The 14,956-nt window shown below is 40.6% G+C and overlaps 1 protein-coding gene across 14 annotated transcripts in view; it reads left to right on the plus strand.

Annotated features, from left to right (window-relative positions):
* Positions 1-14,956, plus strand: part of msi2b (musashi RNA-binding protein 2b) — a 261,906-nt gene that overhangs the window by 176,477 nt on the left and 70,473 nt on the right. For all 14 annotated transcript variants that reach the window (XM_055226874.1, XM_055226875.1, XM_055226876.1 and 11 more), the window contains exon 8: positions 13,233-13,315. In XM_055226874.1, the coding sequence (XP_055082849.1) occupies positions 13,233-13,315 (83 nt within the window). The remainder of the gene's footprint in view (positions 1-13,232; positions 13,316-14,956) is intronic.

A 14,956-nucleotide genomic window follows, 5' to 3' on the forward strand; every position in this document is an offset into this window, starting at 1 on the left:
GCAGTGACTGAGCTAGGGCCTTTTCTGAAGTTAGATTGAGATTTGCTTAGAATATTGCCTTCAGTAAGGAAGTGTTTTATTTGTGCATTAACCCACGACTCCAAGATCTTTGCCAGGGTTGAAAGCTTTGAAATTGGTCGATAGTTGTTCATATTTGATGGAACTCCTCCTTTAAATAAAGAGAGAACTTGTGCTATTTTCCAGTCTTTAGGGATTACATTTGAAAAGAGAGTCAGGTTAAAAATGTAGGCTCCGCTATGATATCTGCAACAACTTTTAAGAGATGTGGGTCAAGTTGATTTGCGCCTGCAGATTTCTTGTGATCAATTTCTGACAGAGCTTTGTAAACTTGTTGAACAGGGATATGCTTAAAATCAACACGTCAGTATTCACCTGAACAGGTACAAGAGTATTTCAGATGTAGAGCCAGCCAGAATAAAGTGTTGATTAAACAGATTAACAATGCCTTTTTATTGTTAACGTCTACTGAACCAATAAATATTTGCTCAGGAACAGTTGAGGCTGTGTGTGCACCTGTCAGAGATTGAACTGTTTTCCAAAAATTGGAAGGATTTGAAAAAAATGTGGATTTAGATTTATGGAGCAGTAGTGTACATTTATTTCTTGATTTTCTGAATGCTGTCCAATCAAGATGTGGCGTATGACCATAGTTTGTTCCTTAAATGGATTTGCTCTTGAGATTTTCTGAAAACCAGGGATTATTTTTTATCACTGATTCTAAATGTCTTTAATGGTTCGTGTTTGTTAATAATCGAAAAAAGATTGAATGAAATTGAATTTCATTCAAACTTTTATAATTTTTTATAATTTTAACAAGGTATTACCTTGGGTATTTTGGTATTTCTGACACAGGAGATTACACAGTGATTGCTGACGTCATTACATTAAATATCAGATGAAATGTATTGCTGAGTTGGTTAATATTAAGTCAAGAGTAGTATGGGATTTAATCTCCAACTTTATGAGTTGTACCAGGTTCAAAGTATCACATATATTTTTTAGCCAGTCCAAGTTTCCTGAGAGCCAGTCCAAATTTACATAACCCATTAAAAAGAATTTAGAGACATAGTGGGCCTATAACTACAATGAGATGAGAGTTCTTTGAGATGCTTGAGTGCTATAAGTTCCCGTTGTTTAGGTTTAGATATTGACATCATTACAGAACAACTGATTCTTGATTTTACATAAATTACTACCCCAACCCCCTTCCCAGCCAGATCAGACTGACAAACTTTGTAGCCCTGAATACTAATAGCTTCATTAGATATAGATTTTTTAAGCTATGTTTCAGATAAGACCATTATATGCACATTTGCGGTATTTGCCCAGACTTTGTTCATACCCATTTTAGGGACTAGGCTTCTAACATTTCAGTGTATGAAACCCAGGCCTGCCCTACCTTTGAAATCTGTGGGGGGTGAGTAAGTGCTGTGGTGTAGTCCCAGGCTGAATATTACTAGATAAATTTAGCAGGAGCACAATGCTTTTGGCACTGTTGATCAGGGGGGAGAAGACATGAAGTATTTTGTTGAAATTGGAAACTATTGCCATGTCCTAATTCAATGGCTGCACACTTTATCGGCTGCATACTTGCACTTACACTCACATTACTTGCATCAAGGACTGTCCCATTTCATGCACTCCACAAATGCGGCCGACAAATGTGCCCTGTGTTTCCATGGAGATCGGCCGTGAACGAAGGGCTCATGCAAGCAGATGTTGTCAGCAGCCATCACGGTTGCTAGGCGACGTAACATAAGCGCACAGATAGCGGTTGACGTATTCTCCGTGGCACGGCCTTTGCGGTCCACAGAGGCTACATGGAGGAGCACACTTCGGCCCTTCGAAGTGTGCAGGCGTTGAATTGGGACACGGATGTGTCTCAGATCACATGGCTCTGATGTGTGGAGTGGCCCAAGGGTCAATCTTTGTATTCAATCTGTACACGTTGCCTTTAGGCCAGTTAATACGCAGCCATAATGTGTCCTAGTACAACTATGCAGACAACACTCAGGTCTACAGTTGAAACCAGAGGTTTACATACACTATATAAAAAGAACCATACACTTTTTTTCTCACTGTCTGATGCGAAATTAGACTAAACCCCCATATTTGGATGGGGGTTGCAGCATGAATTGAAATTGAAATTAATTTTATTTTGAGTATGTTCATAAATCATGTAGTACATGTCCATTACAGTCCATAAGATAAAATAAAATATCATCCACAAAACCATTGAACATTCTCAAAAGGGATGTGGGAAGAAGTGTATACTTATTTAATCCCACCCCTTTCTTCTGAATCAAACTTTGAACAAAAATTTCATCCAGCTTCCTTTCACTTTACTTCTTAGTATTAACTACTTTTCCTTTTTCTTATTTTTCTTATTTTTATGGGCTGGTGTTCTTAGGCTTGCAAGCGTCCCCCTTTTTCCTCCAAATGTTACGATGCCCATTATGGCCAAAGAGTTAAATTTTAGTTTTACCAGACCACAGGACATGTCTCCAAAAATTAAGGTCTTTGTCCCTGTGTGCATTTGCAAACTGTAATCTGACTTTTTTTTATGTAATGTCTTCCTCCAGGCAGAGTGGCCTTTCAGCCCATGTCAGTACAGTCCTCGTTTCACTGTGGATAATGACACACTTACCAGCTTCAGCAGCATCTTAAAGTCTTTTGCCTTTGTTCTTGGGTTGATCTGCACATTTAGGTTAAAAACACGTTCGTCTTTGGGACACAGAAGTCGTCTTCTTCCTGAGCGGTGTGATGCTGGACATTCCCATTGTGTTTATACTTGCATGTAATTGTTTGAACAGATGAACGTGGCACCTTCAGGCATCTGGAAATGGCACCCAAGGATGAACCAGACTTGTGCAAGTCCACAATTCTCTTCCTGATATCTTGGCTGACTTTTGACTTTCCCATGAAAGAAGCAGTGTGTTTCAGGTGTGCTTTCAAATACATCCACAGATGTGTCTCTTATTAACTCAAATGTCAGTAAACCTATCAGAAGCTTCCAACGACATGACATCATCATCTAGGTTTTCCCCAAATTGTTTAAATACATAGTAATCTTACTGTATGTAAACTTCTGACTTTGAAGAAAGTCATGAAAAAATGTCTAAAAATGTGCTTGCATTATTCTGGCATTTAGCAAATATAAATAATTTTGGTAATCCTAATTCACCTAAAACAGGAAAGGTTTAGTCTGATTTCAAGTCAGACAGTTTTTTGTTGTGTTTACTTCATAACCAGAAAAACCAAACTGGAAGATCAAATCCATGATCTCTATTACAGTGGTTTGTAGTTGTTTAGGAATAAGACTACGTCATCAGCAAAATAATAATTGTATTTTAAATTTGCTATATAAATCAAATTGAATTGAAAAAATAGAGCAATTCTATGTTCCTTACGACCAGTCCTAATCCTTTGTATTTGCTCAATAAACCTTATGGCTGTTGCTAAGGGTTCAATAGCCAAAAGGAACAAAAGTAGCGATAATGGTGAACCCTGGGTACAACCTCTCCAAATGCTGTAGGGCTCGGAAATTACTCCATTAGTCATAACCTCAACTACAGGACAACAGTGTAGTAATTTGATTCAGTGTAGGAATGATATAGGAAAGATGGGCCCACTCAATTCTATCAAAGGCCTGTCTGCATCAAGCGAGAGAAGGCCTGTATCTGTTTCCTCTTGTATTTTCTTTCTTTAGTCTTCCTACTTGTGTACCTATAATATTCCCTCATAAATATGCCTTGAAGGCCACCTACCATCTCACCACTGCTGATGTTTGAGATTATTATTGTATTGTATTTAAAATATTTATCCATCAGTTTACCTAGGAATTCAAGGCGTTTTTTTGCTTTCATTTTATTTGAAATTTCTGGAACAAGGAATAAGCTCTGTTGATACCAATAAGTCATCTATTCTGGTACGTACTCCGTGGGTACCTGACCAGCATGAATATTATCTCTAAGGATAGATTAAGATTAAGGAAAGGATATTTATTTGTATAATCAAAAAACTACCATTTTGATCACGTATTACTTTCTCAACAGGAAAAGGAATAGACTTGTGTAGCATTATAATTACCCCCCTGGAATTAGAGGAATAAGGAGATAAATAAAACTTGTCTTGGCCATGTACAGTGAGGCAAATAAGTATTTGAACACCCTGTGATTTTGCAAGTTCTCCCACTTAGAAATCATGTAGGGGTCTGAAATTTTCACCTTAGGTGCATGTCCACTGTGAGAGACATAATGTAAAAAAAAATCTGGAAATCACATTGTGTGATTTTTTAAATAATTTATTTGTATGTTACTGCTGCAAATAAGTATTTGAACACCTGAGAAAATCAATGTTAATATTTGATACAGTAGCCTTTGTTTGCAATGATAGAGGTCAAACGTTTCCTGTAGTTTTTGACCAGGTTTGCACACACTGTAGGAGGGATTTTGGCCCACTCCTCCACGCAGATCTTCTCTAGATCAGTCAGGTTTCTGGGTTGTCGCTGAGAAACACGGAGTTTGAGCTCCCTCCAAAGATTTTCTATTGGGTTTAGGTCTGGAGACTGGCTGGGCCATTCCAGAACCTTGATATGCTTCTTACGGAGCCACTCCTTGGTTATCCTGGCTGTGTGCTTCGGGTCATTGTCATGTTGGAAGACCCAGCCACAACCCATCTTCAATGCTCTAACTGAGGGAAGGAGGTTGTTCCCCAAAATCTCGCAATACATGGCCCATGTCATCCTCTCCTTAACCCTTTAACGACTGAGCACACTATGGACCAGTATAGCTCACCTAGACTTTTATTCTGTTTTTAGCCATAAAAATCATGTTAAAGGAAGTATCAGAATTTACTGCATTTTTTCACACAACTACCTCTATTTTACATATCCATCTGTATTTTTTCTATTACGCATTGAATAAATGACTGGGAAAATCCCTGCAGCACCTGCTCTCTCATTCGTCACCTTCAAGGGACAACAGAGGCAGATTACCGTAATGACGGTAAAGTATTTAAATAGCCCCATGCCTCCGCTTTGAGAGGCGATTTGAATTTACATGAGAGCACGACTGGTTGCGGAGTTACGCTACTGGAAAGTCCGCAACCACCCTCTATCGGCGACAATAGCATCCGACGCTATAGGGTGAATACAGTGCAGTCGTCCTGTCCCATGTGCAGAAAAAGACCCCTAAAGCATGATGTTTCCACCCCCATGCTTCACAGTAGGGATGGTGTTCTTTGGATGGTATTCATCATTCTTCTTCCTCCAAACACGGCAAGTGGAATTAAGACCAAAAAGTTATATTTTGGTCTCTTCTGACCACATGACTTTCTCCCATGACTCTGGATCATCCAAATGGTCACTGGCAAACTTAAGAGGCGCCTGGACATGTGCTGGTTTAAGCAGGAGAACCTTCCGTGCCATGCATGATTTTAAACCATGATGTCTTAGTGTATTACCAACAGTAATCTTGGAAGCGGTGGTCCCAGCCCTTTTCAGGTCATTGACCAGCTCCTCCTGTGTAGTTCTGGGTTGATTCCTCACCTTTCTTAGGACCCCGCGAGGTGAGATCTCGCATGGAGCCCCAGTCCGAGGGAGATTGACAGTCATGTTTAGCTTCTTCCATTTTCTAATAATTGCTCCAACAGTGGATCTTTTTTCACCAAACTGCTTGGCAGTTGCCCCGTAGCCCTTTCCAGCCTTGTGGAGGTCTACAATTTTGTCTCTTGTGCATTTTGACAGTTCTTTGGTCTTGGCCATGTTAGTAGTTGGAGTCTTACTGATTGTATGGGGTGGACAGGTGTCTTTATGCAGCTAACAACCTCAAACAGGTGCTTCTAATTTAGGATAATAAGTGGAGTGGAGGTGGACTTTTTAAAGGTGGACTAACAGGTCTTTGAGGGTCAGAATTCTAGCTGATAGACAGGTGTTCAAATACTTATTTGCAGCAGTAACATACAAATAAATTATTTAAAAAATCATACAATGTGACTTCCAGATTTTTTTTAGATTATGTCTCTCACAGTGGACATGCACCTAAGATGAAAATTTCAGACCCCTCCATGATTTCTAAGTGGGAGAACAAAATCACAGGGTGTTCAAATACTTATTTGTCTCACTGTATGTTTCACACTTACCATCCCAATTTTAGTTTTCAATTGCTTAATCCTATTCATAGCTTTTACTTTATGTTTTATGTGTATCAATTTACATAGGCGTCTCCAATCCCAAGAGAAACAGTCAAGTAGGACATCAGTCATAATTTAGCAAGAAGTAAATCAAATTATTGAAAGGAGTAAAATTAAGTAAACTAAAGATTAAAAGCACCATGTTAGAAAGAACACAAAAAGCACCTCCTAACCCCTACATTACTTCCAATATTTTCTTGGAATAGGTCCACGCTACATTGAGGAACTATTCTCCCATAGGCTACAGTCGCAATTTAGTTATGACGACAGTCGATAACTAAAACACAAAATAAACTGTTGTCCAAAGTCTATGAATACACCAGAACATATAATACCATCAGTGATGCAGATTAGTCTCTTGTTGTAGGTGTCCACATCAGCTGGAGTATTGAACACTTGCCTGTGCTCCTTGTTGGTTAGTATCAACCGTGCTGGGTAGATCATCCGATGTTTGGGCAGCCCGCTTTCACGCTGCTTCTTCCTCACCCATCGTATTGTCTTTGCTGTTGGTAGATCCAGGAGGAATGTTATCCTGTTGTCTTTGAATGTCTGGTCTTTGTGTGATCTTGCAGGTTTCATGATTCTCTCTTGATGTCTGTAGACACTTGATGATTACTGTTCTCTGAGACGTGACCGGCTGCATGTTTGTTTTGATACAATGCACCCTCTCCAGAACTGGGGCTGTTATCTTCAAAATATCCACTTTTCATTAAATTAACAGGTGTCTGTACCTTTCTTTTTTTCGGGGATACCCAGAATGCAGATATCATTTCATCGACTTCTTCCCTCTAAATCCTCTACTTTGCTGGTAAGAATTTTGGACTTTTGGTCCTTCACTTTATTTCGTCTTTTACATTGGATATTTGAGCTTCAGCCTTAGAAATGTGCCCACCACAATGTTGTATGTCAGCTTGAGCCTCTTTTATTGCTACATTAAGGCCACCAATTTCATCATGAAAGTCATGCTTGAATGACTGAATAGCATCCGTCAGGTCCATCATGGAGGGCATGTTCAAGTTTGTGGTTTTGACATCCACTTGTTCAGGCTCTGGGTTAGCGGAGCACACATCTTGGTCTTCCTCGTCCACAGGGAAGTCTTCATTTGGCTCGGTTAAACATTCAGTCGTCTTTTGCTTGTTACCTCCTTTTTTGGCATATCTGCTGTCACTATTGCTTCATACACAATCTGTGTCAAATATAAAGCTTAGTTGTGGATTTTAATCAGAAATAGCACAACTGCTCAGAGAGACAGTCAATTTCTTCCATTCTCATATGCGTCTTGTCATATGTATGTCATTACATAGGAAAACAAAAGCTTCCATTTTAGAGATTGTACTTTTAACTATAGTTTTGAACATCTGTGAACTAAAACGTTCGTTGGTCTTAAAATGTTTCCTTATTTACTTGCCATAAACAATTGAGAAACTCCAAATCCATAAACGTTATGACATGCAGCATTTTTTTTTCCAAGTACATTCTCTTTGTAGACCTTATTTCAGCAAATATATTGTACATGTTTTTCAGCAATTTGTGAGCAAAATCAAAATATCATACTTGCAAGTAAATCCCATGTTTTCACAATTTACTACCAGTTCCAGATCTAACCAGATTCTTCATACTACACCATATTACTTATAGCACAGCGCTCCAGGGAGTACACAGACATGCATCTCTTCATAATCAAATGTTTTATGATGCTCTCTTCAAACTAAGCCCTGAATCTTTAACTGCAGCGCTGCTAGTGGCCCACTCCACAGCCACACTTAGTAGATCCATCTTCCCCTGTCTGTCCCAGCGCTCCCCAAAGGCCTGCACACATGAAGGCAGTCGCATTTATTTGTTTCTGACTTTACATGCGCTTGTGCTTTGACTTGCGATCTGGGAATCGCTGCCTTCCCATGGGACCTAAGCTTGCTCCACGATTCATCTCTGTAAATTAACCAATAACATATACGGCATAACATACTTTTTTATTGCCCTGCCTCTCCGCAAGTGTTTTTTTTTTTTTTTTTACAACCTAAATCTATTTTTTATGTGAAATGTGCCTGGTGCGGTTAGAGAGTGGAGCCGCTAACTGTATTAAACATGGGATTAACGCCCGGGGCTGTGGATCTCTGGTAATAGCAGACGGAAGTAGTGATCAAAGAGCTCTAAGTGTGCTGTGGGTGTTGGCGCGGCCTCTGTGCGCTGCTCTGCATTAGAAGACAGGCCTGGGAGGCTGCCGGGGCATGCTCGGTGCGTAGGCTTTCTATAGTCTCTCCTTTGATTGGACAGGTGAGCTTTTGATCAGGCTTAATCAGGCCAGGCTAAGCTATTCTGTGCAGGAAGTGGGAGAGCGGAGTGGAGGTATGATAGTAGAGCCTACGACTGGGAGGATCAATTCCCTTCCTTATTAAGTGTTGGCAGGGTTTGCACTTGGAGCTGTTAAGGCAAAAGAAAATTGTCATTAAAGTCACTTTTAAATGATAGATCTCTTGAATGGATTTTGAGGTGAGGGCTAAAAACTTTAAGTGAAAAATATCAAATGCCACAGGCCACATCTACACCAATCTATTTTCATTCTAACGTGATGGATCAAAACTCAGGGGCAATTCAGCAATTAGAATCTGTTGAAACTCAAACCCATCCACCTTTATCTTAGCACAGCTTTTGGCACATCAAACATCAAAACGTTATTTCTTCCCTGTGACATTTTTTAGGGATTATATTTGACGAATATATTACACTAATTATTGGACTTTTGCTCATAATTTTGGCTATAGCTTGTGTGTTATCACCATTTGGATATTTCTGAAACTTATACTATTATTTGCACAGAGGGTGTAGGACGAAGGCTGCCTTATCTACATTGTAACTTGCATAAAACACCTCTTGCGCTCTTCCTCCCCTTTACCCTCATTTATCTTTGGCCATTACCTGGAATGGTGTAGTTAATGAGCACTGTGTCTGCCTTATATATCCATAAGCTCAGTGCCTCAGTAGTATATTTAGCTGCAGTCATTAGGGAACCTGGGGCAGCCTGCCATAGACATAGTAGGTGTGCTCCACTTTTATTCAAGAGTGGTCCTCCTCCTCTAAAAGTTGAATTCTTTTGTTAAGGAACAATACACTGAAAAAGTACATTACTCAATTACATGTCCTATAGTGTTAACTGATGCATTATATATTATTCTTTTCATAATGCTGTAGTACAGGGAAGATTGTGTTTAGTTGAACAGTAAGATATAACCAAAGATTGGAAATTGTAATTGTTGTCATAAGCGGTCAGTTAATAGAAGTATGCAACATCAGTGTACTGTTCCATAGGCTTCAATCTGGATTTGCACATTATCATTTTGTTGAAAGTCTGTATTCTGTAACTGCATTTTTATTGTGTTTAACACTTGCTTATAAATCTTGTACATTAGAGTTTTTATGAGACTTGAAATAACCTCTAAAGTTGCCAGGCTGCCTTTGTGGACACTCTGTTTGCAGCTGGGGAGGGCTCTGGTGCTGTGTGGGCTGCTGAGAAACACCGGTGTACAGAAGCAGAAAACCTGCAATGAGTGTGAAATAAAGAGGCAGAATGATGAAGCTGGTAAAGGGCCGTGAAAGTAGGCTCTCTGCCAATTTAGTGGAACGATGGGATGGGGGCCGCGCCTGGTGCTGGCTAATAAGTGTGAGCGAGTGTAGCCAAGAGGGCCGGAGCAAGTCCATCCACACAACACCTATTATCAACCTCACCATCAGACATCCTTGTGCCTCCATTTACAGCCTATTGTTTAAGCTGTAGGGAGGGTCTTCTCTGCCCGAGTGTTGACACCTCTTCCCCCTGTCCATCAGGCCTGACAGGCTTTAATAGTCTCATAGAGGTCAAACTCAATCCTTGTGTCTGGGAGAAAAATATGCTAGGATACAAGAGGACAAAGTCGGTTTTGTGCTGACATCCTGCAGTAAGAGTATGGCTCGGGTCGGTGCTATTTTGTGGCCTATAATTGTCCGTAAGGTCTGTAAAATGGGATAGCCAAGCAAGAGGACCACAAGTTCAGACAGCCCACAGGGGGACGATTGCGAAGAGGAAGGGAGGAGAGAAAAACAAGGGGAAGTTTGCTTTTTGATGGCTATGGGACACATTCCAACAGCAGTTTACAGCTGCTGCAAAAATGTCCTTTCGGAGAGAGACAGAAAGAGAGAAAGAGAGGGATGGGATGGGGCGGAGAGCTGCTGCTGGTGGTAGGTGGTATCTGTGGCATGGTCCAACCCTGACCCCACAGGATATAATGGTGCAGTGGAAAATGTCCTGTCAGTTGATGGAAGAGCAGCCCGTAGCAGCAGGGAAGGAGCCTGGCGACAGGGGCCATGTGTGTTAACCTCTTTCCTTGTCACTTTTTCTCTCTCCCCCATTCTCCCACCTCCCCCCACCCCACAGACTTTACTCCCCTTTCTACCCCGACACTTCTCCGTGACAAATGACTCCTGGCGGTTGATTTGTTGGTTGTCAAAAGTGCTCCTTACGCTGGCATGAAGGTAGGGTGAGCGGAGGGCACATCTATCTATCTCGCGCTCCCTTTTTTTCCTGGCGTTGCATGTTCTCGCCCCAAGCTCAGCGTAGAGATGTCAGACACTGGGAAATTGATATTCTGTCTCCTAAGATCTTATTAGATGTTGTCCATGTTTAATCAGCTGAAGCATTAAGGTGCTAAGTCCTCCCTCAACGAATGTTCCGCTTTGAGGAGCATCCATTGTTACTTGAAGAAGAGTGACAGCGCTAACGGCACATCATTTAAGGACACTTAATATGCACACTTTCTCATTACTTGGGAAGAGGAGGAAATGCTTTTGCTGCTAAATAATAAATCAATCAGCCAGTATGAATAAAATACACTATACTGGTTGTTTATGTTATTTTAAATTCATATACCTATATAGCACTCTCAAAATTGATGTCAGGACATTTAAATTAACAAAGCATCATATGTTGTAGAAGATAAAGCCAAGTGTCAGCAGCCACCTCCAGTCTCTCTCTTTAAAACTTTCAAATCAAGCTAGAAATCTAGGGGTAATAATGGACAAGACCCCTTTAAATCAATTCAATTCAATCTGCAGCTTTTTACCATCTAAAACACTGCAAAAATCAAAGATATACTGTCAAAACCAGACTTGGAGAGACTTACCCATGCATTTTCCTACTCACTGGCCTCTCCAAACGAGCCTTAAGACAGCTGCAGTACATCCAGAACACTGCTGCTCGGGTCTTGACTAGAACTAGGAAGTACGAGCACATAAGTCCTGTGCTGAGGGCTCTGCACTGACTCCTGTGGCTCAGAGAATAGACTTTAAAGCAGCTCTGCCTAGCACCAAAGTACATCTCCGACATGTTAGTGCCATATGAACCATCTCACATTCTGAGGACTTCAGGGAACAGTCTTCCTGAAGATGTGAGACAGGCGTCTACTTTGACAATGTTTAAATCCAGGCTCAAAAAAGGTTCTGTTTAGCTGTGCATATGACTGGAAGGCTTTTATTCTGCACGCTTCCCTTTTAATGTTAATTTTATGATGATTATTTGGGATTATTTATGTTTTGATTTGTTGTATCTTGATTTTAGTGTTTTTCTTATTCTGTAAGGCATTTTGAATTACTTTGTGTAGGCCTTTGTTAGCTTCATAGCATATTTGCCATAGTCATTTTTCAAGGTTTTTGGGGAAATACAAAAATAAACTACCTATGTCAGTAAGATTTAAAAAAAAAAAAAAAAAGATTTGTAAAAGTCTTTCTGGTTGAACGAGCAAGGAGCCACTGACACCTACAGATATAGCAGGGTCTGGAGAGTAGAATGAGGCAGAAAATTGGCCAAAAGATCACTTAAGCAGTTATGAGGTCAGTGGGATCATTTTTAAATTGTAGTTCCTTAGAGTCATGGTTGAAAATATTTTTGTTCTGAAAATATTTTGTGGTATCCTAAAATACAACTTAATTAATACAAACACAGTCAACGTGGCAACCAGTGGTTACGTTCAATAAGTCTTATCGGTGATGTACAAACTTTATGTCTAGATGAATTGATAATGAAAGACAGCTACCCTTTCACCAGTCTGCCCCAGAGCAGTAGCAGCTTATCACTACCACGTTCAACAGATGACACAATCAATAATGTACCAAATTGTAAAGCGGTTTGAGTGTACAGCGTAGCACAGAGTACAAGTTGTGGTTACATAAACTATTCAAGCACTCCAGTGTCTCTATTGTATACCAAATAGTACATGTTCGCATCTACAAGAGGAAGTCAGATGGCGGGCTGTTTATATTGACTGGTGTTTAAGCTTTATCTGAAGTGATTTCAGTGCATCGTCTGTTGCTTTTTGTTAAAGAAACCCATCTTCTCGCAGCCACACTTGGTTTTTTTATTCACTAAATGTGTTCCTATTGTGCCATTTTCTCCTTTCGTAGAAGTAATACAAGATCAGTTTTTCTTTCAACCCTAGACCACACAAGATGCTCAATTGCTTTGTGCATCCCCATCAAAAAGCGTGTTCAAAAATCTGCAACCATCTTGTCTGTGTCTTTGTGTTAAAAGAGGGGTTAAGCTTTTATCCCATAAATATGGCATAAAAAACCCACAGTCAATGACACATTCATTCTGAGGCTTGCATTAACATAAAAACGAGGGCTTGTTATACAGTGAAATTTCAATAAAAAGAACACAAAATGCATTTAATGAAATTCAGATGCTGGGCCCTGGCTCGGTGAATCTCATTACAAAGCTTTGTGCTGTTTTTCCATCTTCTCGCTGTAGAAGAGGTCTTGGAGTGCCCTTAATAATGTGGCAGATTTCATCATATTCCTGATTTAAAGAGGACAATGTCTGTCTTGTGCACTTGTTCTTTTCAAGGCTCAAGCCAATCTACAAAGATGAACTTGCATAGTTTCTGAATCTGCTTGTGATAATAATAATCCATCTTTTTCTTTAGGAAGTTTTGTTGAAGCTAACTGTCTCTTTCTCTCTCCTCCCCCTCCCCTCTCTGTTCTTCTCTGCATAGGATTTGGTTTCATAACTTTTGAGAGCGAGGACATCGTAGAGAAAGTCTGTGAAATTCATTTTCATGAAATCAATAACAAAATGGTAAGTCTACTCATTTTTTTTTTTTTTTTTCAATTTCAGGTGGATGTTGAGGGATTAATTTTTGATTTGGTCTTTTTCCCTCAGTCTTAATAGCAGGGTTGAGTGTGCGGGTGGCGTCAGGTGGTTGGGTGGTTGGATGGGGAAGGCAGCGGCGTGTACTGCCCACAAAGCGTGAAATTGTGTGGCTGAGTTATGCCTGTCAGGCTGGAGGAGCGGGAGCCTGTCCTCTTCAGTGGCTCTAACCCTGGCACATACACACTCACACAGGTGGAGGTGTCCAGGGAGGCCACAGCGGAAGCTACCGGCGGAGTTCATTAGTCAGGGATTAACACCCCACCTAGTGTGTCCCTGTGACGCTGGTTTATACACACCCGTAATTCAGAGCCTCTACTGCTCCATAGCACAAAGGTGAAAGCTGCAAATGGCAAGTATGCCAGTTCATTTATGACTTTTAAGGGCTTCAAATGTACATGTTGTATGGTTTAAGACAGGTAATCTTATGTCTGTTTCACTATTTTAAAACTATTTGTATTTGTGAACCGCATATTAAGGATAACCTCTTCCAACCCTCTAGGTCTGTTTTTGAGGTCATCATTTAACCTCTGATAATTGACACAGGGTGACCTGGCTGCAGTGGCTGTAGCACCAGGTCCTTCTTGAGCTGTCCGAGTCTCTTGAGAGCTGCTGCATCATTTGAGCAGTTCTGAGGATGGACTATGGGGAATACTTGTCTCAGTGCCTCCATCTCCCGGTGCCTGCCTATCTGTGTGTGTCCGCTGCCTCTCTGCCAGGCGCTCTGCTCCTGCCGCCTGCCTGCCCGAGTGACTGGCTGGCTGACTGACAGGATCAGTGTAGTAGAACCATGTTCACCAGGGAGCACCCCGGGTCACGTATGACCCCAGTATACGCCCCCCACACTGCATTACACTCAGTGCTCAGGACGGCTCCCTGCAGCGTGCGACGTGACAGAAATAACTGTACGTGCCCAGCCAGCTCTGTCAAAATCAAATGTCGCCGATCCTCTGACATGTAGGCAACAGCAAGAGCAGAAACAACAAGTCTCACACACCAGCACACAGAGCTGTTTATGAACGCACAGGGAAATAAGCACTGTCAGAGCACTTCATTCCTCTGCACATTGGCTTCTAAACTAATTACATGCTTAAGATCTAATACTCACTGAATCACATTGTACAAAGACTGTTAATTCGTACATCCAATCTTCCTTGCGATGAAAATGAGCCATCTTAAAATGGACTGGTTAAAAGTACAAATTAGATAACAACTGCATTAAATAAAACAAAAATCTTTGAAAAGCCTCTAGAATTAAGAACAAACATATACATGTTCATACATAAAAGCCTACATTGTTTACTAGTATTGTGGTTTACAATTGGTAATAATGAATTATCACCCAAAAGACCAAACTGTTTCCATTTTTACTACCGTTTCTGTAACATACCGGTAATAATTCTCAGAGTTTTCTCAGAATCTAGTCTCACATTACATAGACATAGTTATGTCCTATATCCGTCAGTCAAATATCCGTCTGCAGAATGGACTGGTTAAAGGAACTAATTAGATAACAATTTCGTAATAACCATTAGTGCCACTTATTTGCAGTAGTTAATGATGATTAAC

Source organism: Periophthalmus magnuspinnatus, chromosome 14 (genome assembly GCF_009829125.3).
Source record: "Periophthalmus magnuspinnatus isolate fPerMag1 chromosome 14, fPerMag1.2.pri, whole genome shotgun sequence".
Classification (NCBI taxonomy): domain Eukaryota; kingdom Metazoa; phylum Chordata; class Actinopteri; order Gobiiformes; family Gobiidae; genus Periophthalmus; species Periophthalmus magnuspinnatus.